General features: G+C 52.9%; 2 protein-coding genes across 3 annotated transcripts in view; one reads left to right on the forward strand and one right to left on the reverse strand.

Moving 5' to 3' along the window:
• The first annotated feature begins 6,134 nt into the window (after positions 1-6,134).
• Positions 6,135-14,613, forward strand: LOC139180688 (uncharacterized). The gene is made up of 4 exons (XM_070782812.1): positions 6,135-6,156; positions 7,991-8,123; positions 8,350-11,285; positions 11,413-14,613. Exons 1-3 carry the CDS (start codon positions 6,135-6,137, stop codon positions 9,287-9,289), a joined length of 1,095 nt encoding a protein of 364 aa, XP_070638913.1. The 3' UTR covers positions 9,290-11,285; positions 11,413-14,613.
• SHANK2 (SH3 and multiple ankyrin repeat domains 2) overlaps positions 13,819-23,977 on the reverse strand; it is a 561,657-nt gene continuing 551,498 nt past the window's right edge. For both annotated transcript variants that reach the window (XM_070782471.1, XM_070782472.1), the window contains one exon: positions 13,819-17,660. In XM_070782471.1, coding sequence (XP_070638572.1) covers positions 17,090-17,660 — 571 coding nt within the window. In that variant the 3' untranslated portion in view covers positions 13,819-17,089. The remainder of the gene's footprint in view (positions 17,661-23,977) is intronic.

Here is a 23,977-nt window from a genome sequence, read left to right on the forward strand (position 1 = left end):
GGGACTGCTCCTGGGCACCGGGTTCCTGTAGGGGTGACGAAGATGCTGACGGTGGATGGAGGTGCTGGTTGAATCGTATGCTAAAATGGTGAATGGTTTTTTTTTAAAGGACAGAGTACGTCTCAGTCCTGAAGCTTGCGGATAGATACAGGGATAGACAATCGTGATGCCACGTGAAAGGCATAGGAGCCCGGGGCATCCAGAGGACAGCGAGCGATGGGCTCAGGGAAGGATTCTGGGATGAGGTTGGGCTTGGGCAGCATCTTAAGAGATGCAGGGTGTTCTGAGCAGAAGGACCAGCGGGGCAGACACTGAGTGAACAGCGCGTCAGTACTGCTGAGCCTCAGGCGTTTGTGCAGCATTGTGGACGGGGAGGGTGGAGACACAGGCAGGGCCAGATCCAGACGGGCTTCGTGTTTTCTGGGAGGATCCTTCAGACACCGGACATCACATGATACTTAACCTCTCAGCACCAAAGTCCTTACAGACGAATCTTAAATAAAACTCAATTTGGGGGATTTAACCCTTTGTATTTTGCGGTTACCTTTTTCCATGTGTATGCTCAAGAAAAAAGATGCCCTTATATTTAAATTACAGAAAACAAAATACAGTATTATTTGTATTTCTAAAAAATTTTCCTTCCCTCTGGTGAGAATGTGGGGCTTCTCCACTGTCCCGTGATCTGTTTACCTGTCTTCTCAACAGTGCCCCACAGTCTCTATTACTGGGGCCGTGTAGTGAGTCTTGACATAGGGTAGACCGATTTCTCTCCCTTTTTTCTTCTTTTTTAATCAAAATTGTTTTAGCTGTTATAATTCCTTTGTTTCCCATACACATTTTAGAATAATCTTGTTTGTAGCTACAAAAAATCTTGCTGGGACTTTTGATTGGAAATGTGTTACATTTATCTATCAATTGAAGGAGAGTTGACATCTTCACTGTAAAGAGCCTTCTATTAGAAGAAGCAGTATTTCTTTCCTTTTATTTAGATATTCTTTTACTTATTTCATCAGCATTTTGTTTCCACATACAATTCTTGTGTGTGTTTCATTAAGGTGTCTTATTTTTTAACAACTATAAATGGCACTGTATTTTTAATTTCATTGTGTATATTCCCTGCTAGTCTATAGAAGTACAGTTTGATTTATGTAGGATTATTTTGTATCCTACAACCTTGCTGAGTTTTGTATACATTCTAGAAATATTTTTTGGTAGATTCCTTGGGGTCTTCTACGTGGATCATTGTATCATCTGAGAAGTGGGACAGTTTTATTTCTCCTTCCCAGTCTGTATGCCTCTTGGTTTCTTTTCTTGCCTTATTGTGCTGGCTAGGATTTCTGACACTGTGTTGAGAATGTATATTCTTCTTCCCAGTCTTAGGAGGAGATCATTCCGTCTTCCTCCAGTAAGTGTGGTGTTTGTAGATGCTGTTTATTTATTTATATATATTGAGTTATACTTGATTTGCAGCGTTGTGTTAATTTCTGCTCCACAGCAAAGTGATTCAGCTATACGTCCGTACGCGTTCTTTTAAAATGCTTTTCCGTTTGGCGTATGACAGGATATTGAGTATACTTCCCTGTGCTGTACAAGTAGAAGCTTGTTGTTTGTTCATTCTCTGTGTAGTAGCTTACATCTGTTAACTCCCAGCCCCCCCTCCATCCTTCCCCACTCCCCTCGCCCGTGGTACCAGCCTGTTCCCTATGTCCATGACTCTATTTCTGTTTCGTGGGTAGGTTCGCTTGTGTTATATTTTAGAGTCTACATAAAAGTAATATCATATGGTATTTGGTTTTGCTCTTTTTGACTTACTGCGCTTTGTATGATACTCTGCTCGCGTCCATGTTGCCGCAAACGGCTCCCTTTCGCTTTTTACGGCTGAGTAGTAGTCCGTTGTGTGTGTGAACCACATCTTCTGTGTTCACCCGGTATGTGCTTTTTCTAAATTGAGGATGTTAATGCCTCCTGTTGCCTCTTACATCCCTTTACCCTGCTCCTTTATAATATTATTGGCTGGAATATTTTCTCGAGTCCTGCCTTCATCCCTGGACTGTGCAGTGATGTTTGTAGAGCCAGCCTCAGATGGCTTCCGGCGGTCCTTGTGTCCTAGTACCACACCCTGTGCAGCCCCCTCCCACACAGGATCGGGCCGACCTGCATAACGATAGACACTGTGAAAACGGCAGAGTGTCACTTCCAGACAGAGAACCCAAGAGACGCTGCAGTTTCTGCCTTGCTGTCCTGGATCATTTGAGAGAACCCAGCTCCCCAAAGAGCGCTTTGGAGGGTCAAGGGGGCAAGGAACTGAGGCCTCCCAGTGTGTGAGTGTGTCGCCTTGGAAACAAAGTCTCCATCCACAGCCAATCCTGGCCAACACCTAGACTGAGAGCCTGAGCCAGACCCATGCAGCGGACCTGCCTCCATTCCTGCCCTTGGGAAACAGTTTGAGGTATTTTAAAACTTGTATTGAACCATGGTTGATTCACAATGTTGTGTGCGTTTCAGGTATACAGCAAAGTGAATTAGTTATATATATACACACATATATATGTATAATACACACATACACTATATATGAGTGCTAAGTCACTTCAGCCATGTCTGACTCTTTGCAACCCCAAGGACTGTAGCCTACCAGGCTCCTCTGTCCATAGGATTCTCCAGGCAAAAATACTGGAGTGGGTTGCCATTCCCTCCTCCAGGGGATCTTCCTGACCCAGGGATCGAACCCACTTCTCTTATATTTCCTGCACTGGCAGGCAGATTCTTTACCACTAGCATCACCTGGGAAGCCCCTATATTATATATACATATGTTATATGTATACATACAATATATATGTTATATACATGTGTTATATATGCACGTATAACATGCATATACATATATATATAATGTACATATATGTTGTATATACACAGGTATAATATGTACACATATTTATATATATACATATTAAATATATACATAAATATACCTATATCTATATATACATGTATATTAAATATATACATAAATATGTATTCTTTCTTAGATTCTTTTCTATTGTAAGTTATTACAAGATATTGAATACAGTTCCCATACAGTTGGTTCTTGTTGCCTGGCTATTTTATATATATAGTAGTGTGTATATGTGGAGGTGATGGAATTCCAGTTGAGCTATTCCAAATCCTGAAAGATGATGCTATGAAAGTGCTACACTCAATATGCCAGCAAATTTGGAAGACTCAGCAGTGGCCACAGGACTGGAAAAGGTCAGTGTTCATTCCAATCCCAAAGAAAGGCAATGCCAAAGAATGCTCAAACTACCGCACAACTGCACTCATCTCACATGCTAGTAAAGTAATGCTCCAAATTCTCCAAGCCAGGCTTCAGCAATATGTGAACCGTGAACTTCCTGATGTTCAAGCTGGTTTTAGAAAAGGCAGAGGAACCAGAGATCAAATTGCCAACATCCGCTGGATCATGGAAAAAGCAAGAGAGTTCCAGAAAAACATCTATTTCTGCTTTATTGACTATGCCAAAGCCTTTGACTGTGTGGATCACAACAAACTGTGGAAAATTCTGCAAGAGATGGGAATACCAGACCACCTGACCTGCCTCTTGAGAAATTTGTATGAAGGTCAGGAAGCAACAGTTAGAACTGGACATGGAACAACAGACTGGTTCCAAATAGGAACAGGAGTATGTCAAGGCTGTATATTGTCACCCTGCTTATTTAACTTACATGCAGAGTACATCATGAGAAACGCTGGACTGGAAGAAACACAAGCTGGAATCAAGATTGCCAGGAGAAATATCAGTAACCTCAGATATGCAGATGACACCACCCTTATGGCAGAAAGTGAAGAGGAACTAAAAAGCCTCTTGATGAAAGTGAAAGAGGAGAGTGAAAAAGTTGGCTTAAAGCTCAACATTCAGAAAACGAAGATCATGGCATCCGGTCCCATCACTTCGTGGGAAATAGATGGGGAAACAGTGGAAACAGTGTCAGACTTTATTTTTCTGGGCTCCAAAATCACTGCAGATGGTGACTGCAGCCATGAAATTAAAAGATGCTTACTCCTTGGAAACAAAGTTATGACCAACCTAGATAGCATATTCAAAAGCAGAGACATTACTTTGTCAACAAAAGTCCATCTAGTCAAGGCTATGGTTTTTCCTGTGATCATGTATAGATGTGAGAGTTGGACTGTGAAGAAGGCTGAGCGCCGAAGAATTGATGCTTTTGAACTGTGGTGTTGGAGAAGACTCTTGAGAGTCCCTTGGACTGCAAGGAGATCCAACCAGTCCATTCTGAAGGAGATCAGCCCTGGGATTTCTTTGGAAGGAATGATGCTAAAGCTGAAACTCCAGTACTTTGGCCACCTCATGTGAAGAGTTGACTCATTGGAAAGGACTCTGATGCTGGGAGGGATTGGGGGTAGGAGGAGAAGGGGACGACAGAGGATGGGTAGGAGGAGAAGGGGACGACAGAGGATGAGATGGCTGGATGGCATCACTGACTCAATGGACATGAGTCTTAGTGAACTCCGGGAGTTGGTGATAGACAGGGAGGCCTGGCGTGCTGTGATTCATGGGGTCGCAAAGAGTCAGACACGACTGAGCGACTGATCTGATCTGATCTGATCTGTTAATCCCAAACTTCTAATTCATCCTCCTCCAAGATAATCAGTGTTTACTGCAGCTTTCTTTAAATTTTGGCATTAACTTACAAGGCGTGTGTGTTACTTATGTTTGAATTTCTCTTTTGAATCCACCAAAGAGGGGGCCTGGCCTCCCTCATGGAGCCTGCTGCTGGGCTGTCGGATGTGCCCTGATGCCATCCAGGAGGGCCCGGGGTTTGGGCCCTTCAACTATTAATCAGAAGGTATAAGATGCTTGTGAGCTCCACAGTTCTCTTTCTGTGGATTTAACGTGGGTGTGCTTACACACGCGCGTTAAGGAGTCGACGTTCCCTGCACAGTGGCCGTCAGACGTGGCGTGGAACATCGTTTAGGGGAGCCGACAGCAGCTGATGGGCAGCGTGGTTCTGTGGAGGCTGGGGCGGGGGAGCCACGCCCTTGGGGAGCGCTCCCTGGGACACGTGCGCATAGATGCACGTGGCTGTTTCCAGCGGCACTGCCTTTTACATTTTTAAAATAAATTTAAAATTTTCAAATCATTTTAGACTTGCAGAAAGGTTGTAAATCCAAATGGAGAATTCCTGTGTACTGTCTACCAAGTGCCCCTAAAATTAACTTCTTATTTAGCCATGGTCCACTTATTAAAGCTGGGAAATTTGCATTCCTGCCATGCTATTACCTAAATGACAGATTTATTTGGATTTCATAAATTCTCCCATAAACATCCTTTTCTGTTCCTAGGTCAACTCTGGGATTCCCACATTACATTTAGAGAAGCATTTTTCCCCTTAAAAAATTGATTTATTGAGCTATAATTCGCCTACTATATAATTCACCTACTTAAAAGTATACAATTCTATAGATTTTAGTGTATTTACAGAGTTATGGGAATATCACCACTGTATAATTCTAGAACATGTTCATCATTCCCAAAGAAACCCCATACCATTATCAGTCATGCCCCATTCCTCCCCCTGATTCCTGGGCAGCCCTTAATCTGCTTTCTGTCTCCATGGATCTGCCTGTTCTGGACATTTTATGTAAATGGAACCATAAAACATGTGGTGATTTACAACTGGCTTCTCTCATTGAGCATAATGTTGAAAGCACTGTTTTTATAGCCCAAAAATAAAAGGGAAATACTCTAAAGATGGATCAACAAATGCATGGGCACATTTTTTATATATTCATACAATGAAATAATATTCGTCTCTGAACATGCATGATTTAGCGATACACCCGTTGTCTCTGATGGATCTCAAGAATCATAGTGAGAAAAATAAGCCAGCCGCAGAGTTCACGAAGACCAGGAGTCGGCATACTGTGGGTGACAGTGGTGGCGGACACGGAGGTGGGGGCGAGTGAGTGCTGGGCACCGTTCCTGTGTGAGGCGGCAGGTTCATCGTGCCTGAATTAGGGACCGTTTACATAGGCTTCAACATGTGCAATGACACTACATGTTGTTTATGGACACACACACAAGCAGTCAACATAAAAACATGCATAGAGATGATGCAGACCAAGTTTGAGGGTAGTGGTTACCTCTGGGTGGGAGGAAAGAAGTGGCCTCAGGAGGAGGGTGTCCAGGGGGCTTGGAGATGCCTGTAGTGTTTGGTGTCTTCATTTGGGTGGCAACTCTGGTGCTCTTTCTCCCCCATCCTTTTGCCGTGCCTGATACATTTCATAATAATTTTAAAAAGAGCAAGACTGTTACCTAGCAGTGTGTAGCGTGAGCTATATTCGTGTTTTTAAAATGATTCATATGCATATGCTTGCGGATGTATGCACCAGGCCAGGAATGAATCCCAGGGAATCCTTAATGGGCTTCAGAGTGGGGGCCAGGATCTGGGGACCCCAGGGGAGCAGGGAGACATGCTTTTCCATGATTCTTCTTGAGTTTTTGTTGTTGTTTTTTAATTAGAGGATAATTGCTTTATGATGTTGCGTTGGTTTCTGCTGCACAGCAATATGAATCAGTCATACATGTATATGTACCGTTTCCCTCTTAAGCCTCTCTCCCCACTCCCATCCCATCCCTCTATGTCATCACAGAGTGCCAGACTGCACTCCCTGTGTTATATAGCAGCTTTGCCCAGCTATCGCATTTTACACACGACAGTATATATGTCAATGCTATTTCTCAATTCGTTCTTCTCTGTCCTTCCCCTACCCTTTTTGGGTTTTGTACCACATGTATTTTAACTTCCTGATTAAAAAGATAATTCAGCCTGTGTTTGTTTAAATACATTCTTTGTGTTGGTGGCTCAGAGGTAAAGCGTCTGCCTGCAATGCAGGAGATCTGGGTTTGATCCCTGGGTCAGGAAGATCCCCTGGAGAAGGAAATGGCAACTCATTCTGGTACTCTTGCCTGGAAAATCCCATGAATGGAGAAACGTGGTAGGCAGTCCATGGGGTTGCAATGCAGGACCTCATCTGCCCCCAGAGTTCCTTGGGCTGCAGGGATTGTCAGCCCATATTTCAGATGGAAACACTGAGAAGCCCAGAGGTTGCTTTGTTCAGTGACTAGTGATTGGTGCAGGGGGGAATAGGGCAGCTGGTTCTCAGATGAGGAGGTCCCATCCTGGACAGTGAACATGGTTGGGGGCGGGGGGCGGGCGCCCAGGACAAAACCACCAGTCCCTCGACTCAGGATGGGGGTGCCCCTCCTTCTGGGCATTAGGCATGGCCAGATGGGCTGTCCTCAGAGGCATCGCAGCGCCCCCTGGGAGAGTGGGCCATGCACTCAGGGCCACGCAGCCACATGGTACCTTGCTGCAAAGCTGGAGGGTTGGGGGTAAGTTTATTCTTCAGGAAGGATACTGCACCACCATCATGACTAAGAGCTGTGACACTGCAACCCTGTGAGAAAGGCTTGCGGTAAAGGGAAGCGGTACAGGGCGAGCGCGTCTCCTCGTGATCAGAAAGAAGGTAAGGGAGTCCCCTGGTGCCCTAGTGGTTAGGATTCTGGGCTGCTGCTGCCGTGGCCCGGGTTCCATCCCTGGTCAGGGAGCTGTCATCCCACAGGCTTCGCAGTGTGGCAATAAAAAGAGAAGGCAGTAATCGCCTAGATAAGGAAGGTATGGTGGCAGACTCCGGTAATTCTTTTTCCGCATGCACGCACTGTGGTGGTGAAGTCCTGAAACTCCAAACAGCAAGTCTATTAAGACAATGACCCTCAGTGGCGGGCTCCCGATGGAAAAGCAGCGGAGTCCCACGGGTGCCTGGGCTTCACAACAAAGCTGCCTCCCCGGCCCGGCAGCTCAGAGTAGGTGCGGGGACATGTCAGGGCGGACATGGGCCTCTCTGAGGAAAGGCAGACAGGGTGAGCTCTGCGTTTCTGTAGCCGCTCTCCTTGTTTCCTCCAGGGCCGGCTCCGAGGCCCCGCAGCAGCCGTCATGTCTACAACTTCCGGAGTCAGGGTCCTCGTGGGCGGGGCTGCCTCGCCCACAGCCCGCCTCCTTGCCTCCGGATTGGTCAGAAATTGCCCTGCCTGCTTCGGTTGGGCTATACGTGAAGCCGTGCTTCTTTGCCAATCATGATTGGTCCCTATGGGCATGTGACCAGCTGTCGCTTTGCCAACGTTGATTGGTCCAAGCAGGGCACGTGTCCCCGCGGTTTTTTAACCCATCTTGATTGGTCCAAGTGGGCCACGTGCCCCGCGGCCCCTTTGCCTGTAGTGATTGGTTCCTGTGGTGCACGTGGTGCACGTGGCCCGAGGGCCCAGCGTCCTCTGCGCGTTGCCCGGGTTTCAGCTCGCCGCCGGAGAGCCGGACAGTGAGGTGGTGCTGTGGGTCCGGGCTACAGTTCAGCTGGCTGCGCTGAGGCCCAGGACCGTGGGCACAGGCGTCCCCAGCTGGAGGCAGCTCCGACGCCGGCCAAGCCTCAGGCGGCAGGGGTGCGGGCCGCTGCCAGGATGGCGTGCGAGGTCCCTCGAAGCCCGGCCTGGCTCCCGTGGACCCTCTGCGCCGCGCTTTCTTGCCCTTTCCCACACAGAGGCGGGCAGCAGCTCCCGGGGCTGCCTGGGGGCGCACAGGGAGGGCGCAGGCCTCGCCACCCGCCGCCGCCTCCGTGGTCCGCCTCTCTGCAAGCAGACGGCAGGACGGGCGCCTTCTTCCGGAAGCTGGGAACTGAGGGAAGTCCTCCGAGCGCCCGGTGCCGGGAGATTCGCCGTGCCTGCGGTCACCCGGAGCGGGCCCGTGGTGCTGGCGCTTTCCAGCTGCCTGTGGTGGCGAGCCCGAGGCGGGGGAGGGCGAGGCCAGGAGGCGACAGAGCCCGGTGTGTGCCCAGGGCGGCCTGCTTGGCCGCTGGTGAGGGGATTCGGGAAGTGTCTCTCTCCTCACTGGTGCCACCCGCCGCCTGCCCCTGGGGCTGGCTCTCGTTTCTGCCTGGGGCAGGACCTGACAGGTGCGAAGCTCTGGACGGAGGAGGTGCCTGGTTTCCTGGAGGTGGCAGGGCCGCAGGCGGTTATGCCAAGAGGCGCAGATAGGTGGATGGGCCTAGGGGAACCTTCCAAGGACTTTTCCAGATCAGGGGACCAGAAGACGGGCGTGGGTTGGGGAGGCGGGGCTCAGGAGGAGTCCCTAGAGGCTCAGGGGGAGGTCTCCGTCGTTGCCAGGTACCTGAGGGGTCGCAAAGAGTTGGACACGACTGAGCAAGTGAACTGAACTGAGGACCAGACGGCAGCTTCTCTGGCGTGCAGGGTGGCTGGCTGCCTCTGCGGTGGGCCCTGAGGCCCAAGAAGAAGGAGGGGCTGTCTCTGTAGACACTGCCTTTGCCCGGGCAACAGCTTGAGATAGGCAAAGCTCGTGTCTTCCTCGTGGAAGGGGCTGCAGATCGTCAAGTCCCTTAATAAGCCCATCTGAGGCGGTCTGAAGTGTTACCAAAGAAGACGGGGAGGGGTGACCGTGTGATCAGGGTGCTTCTACTCTCAACCAGGTGGTCCATGCCGTGCAAAGATAGGGGAAGAACACCTTCCAGGTTCAGCAGGTACGGAGGAAGCCCTAAGGTGGGAGTGTGGTGGGGAGCAAGGTGAGCAGGAAGGGACCACGGGGAGAGATGCGGGGTCCAGTCACTCGGCCACTGTAGGCAGAGCTGGGATTGGTGTGGCCGTTTCTGTGTGGCCTCCGTGAGTACACCGGGGCCCGCGCTCTGTGCTAGATCCTGTCTTAAGGCCTCCCTTTCTCCCACCATGAAGAGCCATGCTCTCTACGCTCCATTCTCCTGGTTGCTGCCGGAAAAAGCCGGTCACAGGCGCCTGTTGGGAGAGGGAGAGCTGGGCTTTCCTGGTGTACTGGTGGGGTGCTAAAGGTTTCAGGCCCTGCAGTTTTCCCAAGGCCTTGATGTCTTTATCAGGGCCTTTGTAGTCACATTTATAAACTCTTGTTGGAAAATGGAGCCTTTATTTTTAGCTTGCCCAGATGGCAGGCGCCAAGGCCGCGGGGAGGCAGCTGCTGCTCCCTGCCTTTGGTTTCTGTGAAGCTTCAAAGTGGTGGGGCCTGTTTGACTCCTTTTCAAACTCATTGTGTGGCTTCTTGACTCCTTATCTCATCTTTCGTTCAGCTGGCTTTCTTCTCTGCCACTGAGGAGGTTGTGAGGGGGAGGGAGGGACTGCCCCAGTTCTCACTGCAGAAGGGGGCTGCAGAGGGTGGAAGACACTCTGTCGTGGGGGTCAGATGCTGGTCAGCCAGGAACCTGCAGTTGCAAGCTGCAGAAGGTGGCGTGGACTGACAGGGGCCGCAGAAGAGCACACTGGGAAGAGCTGTGGTAGCTCAGGCCAGGGGCAGGAGAGTTTCACGGGAGGATGGCCGGGTCGCTTCCTGGGTAGGACTCAGTCTCCAGCTGCTGGACTCCACTGGACATGGCCTCTGATTTCTCTGAGCTTCCGTCTCCAGCTGGGTAAAGGAGATAACCAGCTTTGCAATACTCATCTTGTGCGATTCTGGTGGAAATTAAGCCAGGTGTTACCCATCTCTAAGCCAGGGGTCATTTTACGAATATCATGTCTGTGAAAACCTGGGATCCTGAGGTCCAGGCTTCCCTGATTCTAGCCGAGGGAATGAGGGAGCCAGATTCCCTTTGAGTTAAATGTCCCTTTTTCATGACCCCAAGCGATTCAGCTGGGAGGAGCCCCCACTTCGCCGAGCCTCCTGAGCCGCTGGCCCTTCACAGAGGCATTTGGAGGGGAGCAGAGTGATGTGTCCTTGTCGTCAGGGGTGGCTCCTGGCACCAGCAGTGCTCCTTGGGTTCTTTCCTACAGCTGGCCTTGGCTGAGGAAGCTCTAGCGCACCTCCTGTGCTCACTGTGGACCTTGATGAGACTTAGTCTCCTCATCTGTGGAATGGGGCTGTTTGTTCCCATCTCAGTGCTGTGAGACACTCGGTGCGTGCAGTGCTCTGAGTGGTCCCTGGCACAGAGAGAGTGACGGTAGTTTCCAGGTGGCTGCGCTACACTCCCTCTCAGGATCGTGCCTGGAGATCACTGATTTCTGCCTTGTGCTTTGTTTCCAGGACCGTGTTCCCCTCCTGCTCTCTTGAGTTGTGGGGTTTGAAGAACACACTGAATTCTGTTTAAGCCCCTTGGCACGGAAGACTCTGAGTGGGTGGTGGCAGGAGGACTTGAGGTGTCGGGGCATCGGGACAGGTTGCAAACTGCCAGGTACAGGTGAGTGGTCAGATGTCCCTGCTCTGTCTTGCAGACCTGGCCGTTTCCAGGGCTCCATCTCACATAGGGCCTGCCTGCCTGCCCTGCCTAGCGGCCGTGGTCACTGGCTCGCCCCCTCTTTGTGCAGGAGTCCAAGAACACCTCCAGCAGAGGCCACAGTGGTGTGTGCAGTATCGCCGCCTAAGAAACCTGGCCGCCATCCCCGACCACCCCCTTCAGAGTCTCAGATGTGGGCTACATCTGTGGATTGAGATGAAAAATCTGCATATCTGGTGGGCCTTGGCCTGGTAATAGCACCGCTGATGATCTTATCAGGTGAAAAAGCCCAGACACGGGGCAGAAGAACCCAGAGACGTGCTGTGGACCTAGCACGCGGCATCTGCCTTGCCTCTGGGAGGGTCTGGCCGGCTTGCCGAGGGTCCCTGAAGATGAGGCTGCTGCTGCTCTGACCTGGTGGAAGCGCCCTGCGGACTTCCACTCATGCTGGGATTAATCTAGTTCCAGGCGGGGCGGTGGTTCCTGACACGCTTTGTACACCTCAGACCCATCTTCCAAGATGACTGAGGCTGTGCGGGGGAGCTTAACATTTTAACTGAGGAAGTGGAGACCATGGCCTTGAGAATAGTCTGATGACTTCTCACAGTTTTAAAAAAACAGACTGTGTGTTGGTTGCCATGCCTGTAGCTTACAAAAAATTCTGTGTTCTTACAGAACTTACAAAAAGTTCTGTGATGAGTGGCTTCAGTCATTAAAAACAAGCATTTTTATTTTTAACAAAATGTGGAGATGATGGAGGTGCTGCTGACTGGATAAGCATTACCAACAAGGACCACTGGGGGGCGACACAACATGGGGAAATAGGTCTCACAGATGTCGTTTTCTTTTCCTTGCAAATTCTCAACCATGTTTTTGTATTTTTAACTAAATGAAAATACTGAAAATAGTATAGCAGAGAGCACTTTTAATGGAAAATTAATTGATAACACAGTCTTATTTCAATTTTCTGTTTATTTTTAACTTAAATGACTGTGTATATTCCACAGTCTTACGATGAGAAAGGCTCTAGAGTCATGTCCAGGTCTTCTCAACATTTCATTTCTTGAGTCGTTTTTTCGCTTTTCTTTGTGCATTGATAGGGGCTTCTCAGTTCAGAAACCAAGGCACTAGAACTATTTTATCAGCTACATTAATACATTGAAGGTGTATTTACCCTCTCATTAAATATACAGCATTTGAATACAATGTGGTTTTATGCAGATCAGGTTCAAAACACCCAAGGCACACACTTTACTTTTTTTCCTCTTTTTTGTTTCTGTATTTATTTGAAGGCTCATAGTAAAATTTCAGAATTTCTATAAACAAAGAGTTCCAGAGAAGCAATGGACAATGATTGTTGTAATTTTAAACATAATGCGGTAAAGACTGAACTGCAGAAACATGTTACAGGAACAGGAAAGAAACAAAAGCACTGGTACAGCGTGGGTTAAAAACAAGTGATCGGATCCGCTGAAGTCTGAGAAGCCGGTCTGGAATCGCCCATCTGCCCACAAAGCCGGGGCAGGCCCATCTGCACGCGGCTGCCTGGGCACGTGGCGGCCGTGGGACTGAAGCCTTGTTGCGTGTGTACACGGATCGCTACAAATACACAAGACGTCCCAGTTTACTGGTTATTAAAATGCCTCAGGTAAAGTACAAATAAACGGAAAAAGTCTTCCAGTATCTATTTTTTCCTTAACAAGACAGACGGATACATTTATCTGGAAGAAGCCATTGGACAGTGGGGCTGGGGGGCGGTGAAGATCTGAGAGGAACCACTGGATGGTGTAGCAGGTGGACCTCGGGGAGCGTAAACTACAGAAGATTCACCGAGGCTGAGAATTTGGCATTGACATAGAAATGGTGGCTGCTGTTCAAGGGGAGAATGTGCCAGAGCAGAAGAAACTGCTCCAGAACTAAAGACCGTGAGTTTTCACTGATGAGACCTAAGAAGAGGTTCAATATTTAAAATATGCTTCCCTACAGTGGAAGGAATAGCCCATGTCTTCTTGGCTCAGTTCTCTGACGGAAGACACGTTCTCTTGCCCCAAGCCTTAGTGCACACTTGTTCATAAAAATCTGGTTGGCTCTGCGTCAGCCAGAGAGGCTGCCCAGCCTGCGTGCCCGGCAGCAAGGAGACAGCCAGCTGTGGGTGTGCGCGATCCTCTGCTCTGAGGAGCAAGGTCTGCACCTGGCTCTCCCGCCACGCCCTTCTGCATCCATCTCAGACAGGAGAGCCGGGCCTCGGCTCCCTCACAGCAGTGTTCACAGACGTCCGTGGTGCTGCTCTCGTGGTTCTAAAATAATGCTCGTTTCCACCTGTACAGTGAGAAAACTTGCAGGAGATGGAACCAAGGCAGAGGAGCTCACTGAAAGGATTTTCACTCTTTGGGCAGATATTATCTGGTCAGTTTCATAGAGGTCAAGTGGCTGGATTGTAAGCTTGGCAACTTTTTAATTCAGGAAGGTCTCACTGTTTGCAATCAGAACCACAACCTTAGTGCAATAGTATATTTATTTTTTCTTTTTACAGTAATTTTGGTTGCCATACAAGAGATGTTAAGAATTGGGAGAAAGTGCAAATTACAGGAGCTTGTTTTTATGTTTTTAATAAGGTCTAAAAAGAATAAAAGCACAAAAGTAACAGAAACATAGATAATGCGAACACATGTTACACAAACTATAGTGTGAAACATACTAGTTTCTAAAAAAACGAAAATTTTGTTAATGGGAAAAACCAGTATTTGTGGTCCACACAGTCATTGCCCGATCACCCTGGGTAATGCTTGCTTGTTAAATAACTCGAAAAAAATCACCATTTTATTAACTAAAGTATCACAAATGATTCACTTTGTGATATGTAAAGTTCAGCAAATCAACAGTCACGTTGAGTCATTTTTATATTATGGATTAACTTAAAATGTGCAGACACCCTGGAGAAGGTATCTTGGCAGGTATACATAATTTACATCTTGAGCAATTTTGGTTTTGTATACACAATATTACAGAAACTAGGCATGTAAATGCAATTTATTTAAATTACAGTATATAACAAAAGTGGATCTTTTTAAAACCTGGAATAAGTATTAACATAATCTTTATATGAGCAGTTTAACATCTGTTTCACCGTTGAAGAGGGGCGTGGGGTAGGGCCTGGTCCTGACGTGTTTCAAGGGGGAGAACAGTGGGCGGTGGGTCAAATGAGGAACTATTGCTTTCTGTAGCAAATCCGGTGGAGAGAGCTAGAGACCGATTCATCTTGGCAAGTGTTTTGTTGATCAGTGCAGGTTCTGATGGGTCCTGTTACTTCTCTATAGTGAGAGTGTGAACCACCAACGCGGTCAGCTTTGCTTGCTTCTGGTCAGTTGCATGTGACTCGGAAGTCTCTCTAAGGGAGTAGCAGCCGAGCCTCACCTCCTGGCTGCCCACGTCCAGCCAACCCCAACGCCCCACGCTGCCGTTGGGTACCATCTGCCCGAGGCTCCTTTCACTCTCATCCTGTCTAGCGTGTTGCCTGGCACTGAGCAGAGAGGTGAGACCGGCAAAGGAGAAACGAGCCGTGGTGGGGCGCTGTGCTTACTGGGTTTCGCAACATCACCAGAGGGAAGACAGATAAGGGCCAAGTCACCATCTTATGCTTTCCGAACTGTCAGCAGCCTTAGCAGGCCACCCGTAGTATCTTGGCTTGAAACTTCTCTGGGATTATATTCATCTCATGATGGAAAAATCGAAAGTACATGGAAGTAAAACACCTTAATATTAAATTGACTTCATTCAAATACCAAGATTGACCTGCAACAGGTTTTGGAACAGAAGGCCCCAAACTCAATTTCCAATTCAGGGACATGGGGCTGGAAAAACTCTGTGTGGTGACTGTGTGTGTTTTTGCAGAAAACTGCTGCATCATGAATTACAACCACTTTTGAAGAAATAATTGTCCTTCGACGTTGAAGTTCTAGCAAAGATAGAAAATATAGCACAGCTCTGCTGGTTCCGATGCATCCAATAAGGTTGATTTAAAAAGGTCGTACTTTTATAATTATTCCACAGAAATAGTAGTATTAAATCACAAAAGTTTGTTTTTCTTTAACTTTCTAGCACTGAAGTGGCACAAAGGCTGCCTAGTAGACCAGCCACTTTTTTTCCCTTAAAATATTGTGCTTATAAACTATCTGTACAACTATTTAAACTTGCAGTAAAGAAAGATTTTAAATTGCTAAATTTTACGTGTTCATTCTAGAGCTGTTCCAGACCTAATCAGACACTTGATTGTGAGCATAAAGAAAAAAAGGAAAAAAAAATTATGTTTTTATAATTAGAGATGGGCTAGGCTAGTTCTGAAATCATAATAAAAGCCAAAAACTTGACATTCTTCCATATGTGGGAGGACGTGCTGACTCCTGACTGGGTGTTCTGTGACTTGGGTGCCGCTTGCGACCTCCCGTGGAAATCAGAGGTACTGTCGCAAGGAAGGGGGCTCTGGGGGAATGGAGGGTGCAAGGCCCAGGAGAGCCTTGCCCACGCCCAGACTGCCGCCCACGAGCCCTCCCTGCTTGGCCCTTCCTTCATCTCTCTGCACCCTCGCCCTGGGTCCTGTCTGTGTGCCACGCCCACTGGGTTTTCTGAAAACCTGTTGTACTATTAAGACAAGCTGGTGGGATTCCTGGACACTCAGAGGAAAAGGGGGAAGGCCCCTCAGTACCGTCTTCCCTGGCCTCAGAGGACGAAAGGGCTGTCTCAGCAGTGATGCTTGCCCTCGGTGGGGCTCAGAGCTGGGAGGGGCCGGGCCCACCCCCCACCCCCCAGCATCCCGCAGCAGCCATGCGCACCACGGACCTTGTGTCGTCCTGCGTGTCAGAGTGGATGCTCACCTGCTCCGAGGTCTGCAGAATTCAACACACCTTTCAATTTAAAGAATGCTGAAAGGCAGAGAAGCCCCTTCCCACGCTCCTGGACAGCCGCTCCTGGCTGACAGCTGCTTCCACCCAGGGACACACTGGCCCTGGAGCCGCACGCGGGCAGCCGGGCCTCCCTCCGCCCTGGAATCGTGACTTTGTGCTTCGACTAACTCCACGTGACATCTGTTTGGCCACTTTGGAATTATGCTAATAGACTTGCAGAAAGAAGGAAAGCTAAGCAAAGCTGGGCACGATCCCATTCAGAACAACCCATCACTGCCAAGAGCCTCAACAGGCCAGAGAAGCACGCGTGCACATCAGAGGGGCGGGAAAGGATCCTCAGAAAAGGGGAGACGCTTCTCCACCTTCCAGAAAGGGCACCGGGTATGCACGTCTGTGGGCATCTCGCTGGGAGCCACGTCCAGGAAAGAAAAGGAGCGCGTGAGCACCGCGTGCCCTCGAGAGGCCGCAGATGGAGGAGGGCCCTGGCGCCAGGCCGGGGCTGCCGGGCGCGCAGGGAGGCCGCGGGAGGTATGTGTCTAGAGTGCGGGGGCGCCCGCCTGCTGGAGCATGGCGCCCGCGCGGGCCAGGCGCGGCGAGGTCGCCGGCACGCAGGAGGCAGGCTGCGCACGCGTCCCTCTCCACCTTGGAAGGACCCCTCCCCGGTCCCTTCTTTGACAGAAACAGCCCAAAGGAGCCCACACAGAGAGCCGGGGCCTTCGGCTCAGCCACGCCACGGACACACACGCTTCTCTGGGTCCCCAGGAGACCAGCCCGCAGAGCGGGGTTGGCGCTCACCATCCAATCATCTCCGTGCAAGCCCATCTCTATTTATAACAAGGAGTCTGTGGCGGCGAGGAGCAGCCACCCTTATCTGTCCAGCAGCTGTTTGAGAGCCCTTTCTATGTTCATTCTGTGCCCGACTCGAGTCACGCCCAGATCTATGAGGTCTTCTTTCTGGAGGTTTGGGAGGTGGCTGCCGTCGATCTCATTGTCCATGAAGGCCTCTTTATGTTCACCCAGGTTTAGACTTTCCAGCCAGTCTGCCACGTCGGGTTTAGTCCACAGGTGGACAGGCTTAGTTGTAAAAGGCTTATTGGAGATTGGCTGTTGCAGGATGGAGGGGGACGGCGACCTGCTGCGTCCCACTGGGTTCAAGCCAAACAGGTCCCCGGGCGGGGGCTGGCTCGGAAGGCTGAAGACATCCGAGAGGGTGGGTGAGGGGGCCGCAGTGGCGGCAGGCAGGGGGGCGGGCAGGACCTCTTTGTTAAGCTCTGTTGGTGAGACCACAGGGCTGGGGGCGCGTCTGGGTCCTGAGTTCCTGCTCTCGTAGTCCGGGGGCCGGCTCTGCAGGGTGATGGGCTGGGAGGTCCCAGGGCGGACGGTGAAGGTGACTGTCGTGCTCCGTGTACCTGAGACGGTGCTTATGACCTCGGGGCCTCTGAAACGGCAGCAACAGAGAAAACCGTTACAAGTCTGACCACAAAGCAGACGAGGACCTGGTCTCTGGGGAGAGAGACGGAGACACCTAAACCACAGCAGGGCGTCTGAGGGCCAGCGTGCCGGCAGAGAGCGGACGCCTTGCCAGGCCAGGGGCGGGTGGGCACAGAGGGGCGGGGGTGGCCAGAAGCCAGTCCCGCTACGTCACCATGCCGCCTGAGGAGTGGCGTCTTTTGCCTCCATTTCAGCAGGAAGGTGCGGCACCCATTAGGAGACCTTTCCTCATCGCCTGTCAGCCCTAAGGCTTTCTGGCTTCACGGGACAAGGGCAGGGAAGGGCGCCTAGCAGGCCGGCCGCTGCACAGTGGGACCCGCCACAGCTCCCCGGGGCGGTTGTGGGCGCTGCCCTGTCCGATGAAAGGGTCGGGGTCGGGGCCGTCTGGCTGTGCCCTGTTTTGTCGCTGTGTGGCTGGCTGTTCTCTCTGCCCTGCATGTGGGGGTGTGTGTGTGTGTGAGTGAGGCGGCCAGTGGGTCACAGGGTGCCTCTCAGCCTCCTGGCCCTTCCCCACTGGGTGCTGCGTCAAGCGTGGAACCTGCACGTGGCCTGAAGGCGGGGCCTGTGCCGGACTCGGGCCTTGACCCTGTCCTGGGGAGAAGCATTTCCGTGGCCCAGGCGACGCCTGCAGCCGGGACGCCCATCCGCCCCCAGGCCTTCACGTGCGGTTCCCTGGAGGGCCAGGGGCTGCGGGGCTGGATGCTGCACACAGGAGACCCTGCCAAGAGCCTCCAAGGGCCTCGGTTACCGGCTGCACTGGTGTCCTGGGTGCCAGCAGGGCAGGGTGGCCCCAGGAGGCCTCTAAGGATGACGCCCCTGCCACTCAGAATGAAAAAATGGGAGCCCTGCTGGTCCAGGGTGTCACAGGCAGGGAGCGGGAGACCCCCCCGGCCCCCCGCCCCCGGACCGCAGTCATGGGGAGAGGTGTGCTGTGCACACGGCAAGGATTTAAGAAACCTGCAGATTCTGGGGCCTGGGTTGGACCGGAAGATGCACTGCAGTCCCCACTGAGGGGGCCTGTCTCCCCTCTGCTGGGGGAAGCTCACTGGAACCACTGACATGGCAGCCAGGCAGCTGGAGGGACATCCGAGCAGGGGTGGAGCAGCTCCACCCAGAGGGACCTTCCGGGGACAGAGGGCCTTCTGTGCAGTGGGTGAGCATCTCACAGGAGCACGCTGCCTCCTGCGCCTGCGGCCCTGCCTGGGCCCACCTGCCGGGGCTGTCCTGCCCGGAGGTGGCCTTGCTCGCTGGCTTTGTAAAGTGCTGCTGCTGCTGCTAAGTCACTTCAGTCGTGTCCGACTCTGTGCGACCCCACAGACGGCAGCCCACCAGGCTCCCCCGTCCCTGGGATTCTCCAGGCAAGAACACTGGAGTGGGTTGCCACTGCCTTCTCCAGGAGGCACGTGAATCCCCTGGTGAGAGCAGCTCGTTAGACCCAGGCTGCATTTACCCGTGGGTCTCTCTGAGCCAGAGGGTGGGCATTAGCACCACCCTCCCTTGGGGAACACCCCAGCCACTCCCAGGTAGCTGGGATGCTCTTTAGAAAGAGGGCTCTGCAGGCAGTCGCGCGCGTCGTCAGAAGCAGACCCACGGCTGGGCAGTGAGAGCAGGGGACAGCACAGCACGCCAGAGAGAAGGGGGCTCTGCACGCGGCACTTACGTCTGTTCAGCACGACCCTCTTCTGTTACCACCCGTCACGGGAGCAGATGGAAACGACAAGAGGGAATGGGTTGAGACAACACTGCAAAATTAATGACAATTAAAAAAAAAAAGCAGCTTCTTTCGATGGATGAGATGAAAGCGAAGGCCCGGACACTAGGCCCTCTCTGGCCGCAGAGCGGGGCGGGCAGTGTGCAGCTGCCTGGAGGACAACGTCAGAGGGGCCTGACTCTGCGTGTTCAGCGGGGGAAGCTCACACATCTGCCCTGTGAGACCAGGAGGGTGCTGAGAGGGGGATGTCAGCCTCCCCGTGTGGGCCCGGGAGCTGGCTCCCTGCTGGTACCCAGACCCGGGCTCCCGGCTGCCCCCTGTCTTCCGCAGCCTGGGAGGCAGCGATCCGCACGCCTGTTCAGGGAGGCCGTGCTTTGTGTCAAGTCCGCACTGAGGGTTGAGAGGCTGGCCGCTAATAAAGGGGGCGTCAGACTCGGCTCTGTGCTTGCGGCCTGCCCACGGCCCTGTGGGGCGTCGCTACGGAAAAGAGGAACCAGAGCGTTCGCGGTGCTGCATGCAGGTTGCCCGGGGCTGGTCCATCCTGCCCTCCTCCTCAGTGGCTTGATTTACTCTCAGTTAATCAGACGGGTATTATTCACTGGATCTCCTGCTTGCGGAGACCGTTTCGTTGCTAAGCAACCACTGGGTTCCCGGGTGGAACACACAAGAATCTGTTGCCCCGATTTAGAAACAGAGACACACACGCTCGCGCACACACGCCCTCTCTTGGATTATTACTCTCTATCCTGCCTCTTCAGTCCAATCCATATGGAAACATGAGAATTAAAACAGAAATCAGGAGTTAATGACACGCTCGGAGACGTGCTGTTATTTCATCAGTCAGCACAGGTTGGCTGGGGAAGGGGAAGCCAGTGCTCAGGGGCCTTTCCATCGTGTTTACAGATGCGGTCCGGCCCCTGGACAGTGGCTGGCTGTGGGCCAGAGGCTGCCCAGCGAGGCGGCCTCGGAGTCCTGAGCCCTCTCCGCACAGCCTCCCCCCAGCATGCCCCGCCAGACCCCTGCGTCCTGTGTGCGTCCCCTTGAGCTTGTCGGATGAATCCCTGTCGTGCGTGTAAACGGCGCTTATTTCCAAACTGGTCTAAGTTCTGTCTTTATTAACATTTCTAAAGGTTGGGTGCTAAAAAGATCGGGAAGGTGGCCACGAGGGCCCTGGCAGGTCTGCGTCCTGGGCCTGGCCCGCGTGGGGGTCCTCCTGAAAACTGAGGAGTGAACTGGGGTGGGGCATGGATGTGGGCAGCTGGCGGCCCAGGTCAGGGAGTCACGCGACTTGGCCAGGCCGGCAGACGGAGCCGGACGTGGGGGCCGCGAGGCTGCCTTGAGTTCAGCGGCCCCTCCGACACACCTGTGCAGGTCGAGAAGGGGCCCGGTCTTCAGGGGGCAGTGGCCAACCCCCGACACACGTTGGCTGAGGAGTCCTGGCATCCAGGCTGGATTGCGGATGGCACTTGAAGGATAAGATGCTGCAGCCAGACCAGAAGAGCCTCTCTGCGTGCCGTGTGCAAGGAGACGCGGCGGCTCGCGTTCACCTAATTACCCACAGCTTCAGTCACTGACACTCCCTTAACATTTCAATTGCTGCTGTGAAATGATAAAACCTCCGTGACGGCACCAAGGTGATGAAAGTGCCATTAAGCGGCTTCCATTATCGAGTCGGTTCCGAAGTCTGTGCTCTGGGACCAGCTGGGCAGAGATAATTTTTTAACAACCCAAATTGATTTATTTTGAAACCAAGAGGCTCTCAGGATGATACTACCGAGAGCCCAGTGAGGAGCCGGAGGCGCCGGCCGGGCCAGGCAGTGGGTGTGGGTGCTCAGGGCGGGCACCCCTGGGAACTGGGCAGTGCTGCCCCAACAGGCAGCCTGAACCCCCCCTCCCTTGGGGGGCCTGGAGCTCCATCGGTGCCTGCGGGAGGTGAAGGCCTGTCCCAGGCTCTTCCGGAGGACCCAGAAGAGTGAGGGGGTCCAGAGGGGCTCCTGGATGGAAGCCAGTGGGGTCCCCTGCAAGCATCCACTCACGGCTCTGGTCCTCCTCCCAAACGCCAGAGAACGAAAGCCAAACCCACACTGACCTTCCGCTCCTGTGGGAGTGCAGACAAAGCAGAGCTGTCTTGCTTTAAAACAATGCTGGTCTCCTGGCTCAAGCCCCTCTGTTTAAGGTCAAAGTGCATGTGTCAGACTCCCATCTGCCTGGGGTCTTCAGAGGGACTGCACGTGGATCTGCTCCCGGGTTTCCCTGCGTCACTGTGACCCACCGACCAAACAGCTGCTGGGTCAGCTTCACGAGACAAAAAGGCAGGTTGTGCCAAGCCTTTGTTCAAGTCCTCGAGGGCTGCCGCCATTCAGACACAGCCCTTCCCCTTGGCACGCGAGATGCTCGGAGATCCTCCACGCAGCCCCTCCCTCTCCGCTGGCCGGTTTCTTCCGGGTGGAGGACGCCTTCCGGCCCCCCAGCTTCGTGCTCGCTGGTCCCAGCGCCTGGATGCTCTGCTCCCGGGTTTTTGCCCGGCTGTATCTCAGGTGGTTCAAATGCCACTTCCTTGAGGAGGGTCACCTCCACCCTGCCCGTGGTCATGACCCGTTAGGACATCTTCATCCCTTTGTATTTGGTGCCGTGCGCTTTGGGTTTGTCTTGTTATTTCATATCCGCTCCCCCTTGAGAATATAGCTCTTCAAAGTGGCAGAGACTTCGGATGTCTCCTTGTTCAGCGAGGAATTCTGGGGCCTGGCATGGTGCTTGGCACACGGGGTGATCAGCTCCCGAGGGCCCAGGGCGCCTTGACTATGGACCTGCAGAGAGCCCCTCAGGAGGTCACGGGGATGGGCTGTGGCTCCGGGGCCAAAGGTGAGTGTCCCTCTGGCTTCTCAGCTCTGTGACTTGGAGGAACTCATCCTGCGCCCTGAAGTGAGGGGCGTGCGCCCGTGGGTCTGGAATACCAAAGGGCTCTGAGAACGGGCCGCTGGGGTGGGGAGGTTGTCCTTGGGGTGTCGGCGCCTCTCTGGGCGCCCTGGGTCGTCCCCCGGGTGTGGGCTGGCACTGAGCCGGAGGGTGGCCGACTCCCCCAGAGGTGGCACTGGCTTGAGCAGAGCTCTGCTTCGATCTTGGTGGACGCTGTGTCCAAAGACGAGATCCTTCCTGGGGAACTCAGCCCGGGTGGCCAGGGGAGCCCCGTCTGCCTCCCTCCAGGGTGAGGGGGTGCTTCCGGATGAGGCCTGGGGAGAAGCTGCGGCTGCGCGGGAGGTAAGGGTGGCGGGCCCGTCCTCGTCGTCGTCCTGCCCGCGCGCCTGCAGTCCAGACGGTGGCAGAACCCACATCGTCCCTGATTTCTGGGGACTCGTCACAGCTGCAGAGACTCACTCAGGGCTCAGGTTCGTCTTGAACCCCAGTGAGCAAGGGCCTGGGTGCTCAGCATCTTCTCCCCGACCTGGACCTGGGCTGCAGCACCGCGGAGTGGAGGAGGAACCACGGGCCAAAGCAAGGCAAGTCCGCCCCTGGTCTCCACCCTCGCAGGGGACCGGCGCTCGTGGGGTAGCTCTGGGGTGGTCAGACCGTTTCCATGGAAATGCGCGTGCACCTGTTCATCCATCCTTTGAAAGAGCGTGGCGGGTTTTCAGTTTTCCCTAGCAAGCTCATTTCTTTTCCCTCACTGGGAATTCCCTTCATCTAATTTGGTGCCTTATTTTGCCCAGGGCCGTGCACAGCTCTTAACTGTTAGATGCACTTTAAGTAGGGATGAGACATCCAGGCAGATGCACCCTGGCTGGGAAGGTCCTGGGCTTTGGTGCCTGGCTGGCTGAAGCCCAGGCCTCTCAGTTTCTTGGTCCCACTCAGTGAGCAGTGAGCAGGGAGGAAGAGGCCACTGCCCTGGGAGCGGGGGGCAGCATGTGGAGACGCCTGGGGACCGCCCTGCAGGTTCTCAGTCATCAGATATGCACGGAAGACCTCCGGGCATCAACTGGACTCAAGGGGCTCCGGAGGCCTCAGAAGAGCCCCTCCCTGGTGAGCTCGGCCCTGCGGGTGTTAAGCTGGGTGACCCTCCTTCTAGGCTGATCCACCCAGGAGAGCGGAGAAGTGGAACCCTGAGGCAGCTCCCCAGGCTGAAGGTCTGCTACTGTGCCTTCCAGCTGAGGGCTCAAGGCCAAGGGCTCCGCCCTCTGACCCCGGTTCTCCTGTCTGCACCCCGGGGAAGGTATTCAGGCCCCGCCTCTGGGCCCGTGCTGCCCAGGGTCCTGCATCTGGGAGTGCGTAGATGTCAGTGACCGCTTGTGCCGTGTGGGCACCAGGTTATAAATAATAGAAAAGACCGTGGGGTCGATCACAGGCAGGGCCTGAACCCTTCAAGTCCGTCAGGACTCTACCAGCAGACCTCTGCTTTGAGTCCCCTCCCACCCAGGCAAGCCCAAGGGATGCCTGCCGCTGAGACCCCTCTGCCATGAACCCCGAGCAGCTCACCCAGCCAGGAGAGGGGCGGGGGAGGCCAACAGTCTGGATGCCACTGAGAGAGGCCCCGGCCTCCGGGGGCAGTGTCCTGCAGA

This window comes from Bos indicus, chromosome 29 (genome assembly GCF_029378745.1).
Source record: "Bos indicus isolate NIAB-ARS_2022 breed Sahiwal x Tharparkar chromosome 29, NIAB-ARS_B.indTharparkar_mat_pri_1.0, whole genome shotgun sequence".
In the NCBI taxonomy this organism is placed as follows: Eukaryota; Metazoa; Chordata; class Mammalia; order Artiodactyla; family Bovidae; genus Bos; species Bos indicus.

What these genes read in the sequence shown, in the direction of transcription:
- LOC139180688 (XM_070782812.1), top strand. Translation starts at nt 6,135, where the DNA reads ATGATGCAGACCAAGTTTGAGG. An exon ending in GATGCAGACCAAGTTTGAGG is followed by an intron (nt 6,157 to 7,990) that starts GTAGTGGTTACC and finishes TGTTTCCTCCAG; the next exon opens with GGCCGGCTCCGAGGCCCCGC. An exon ending in AAATTGCCCTGCCTGCTTCG is followed by an intron (nt 8,124 to 8,349) that starts GTTGGGCTATAC and finishes CCGAGGGCCCAG; the next exon opens with CGTCCTCTGCGCGTTGCCCG.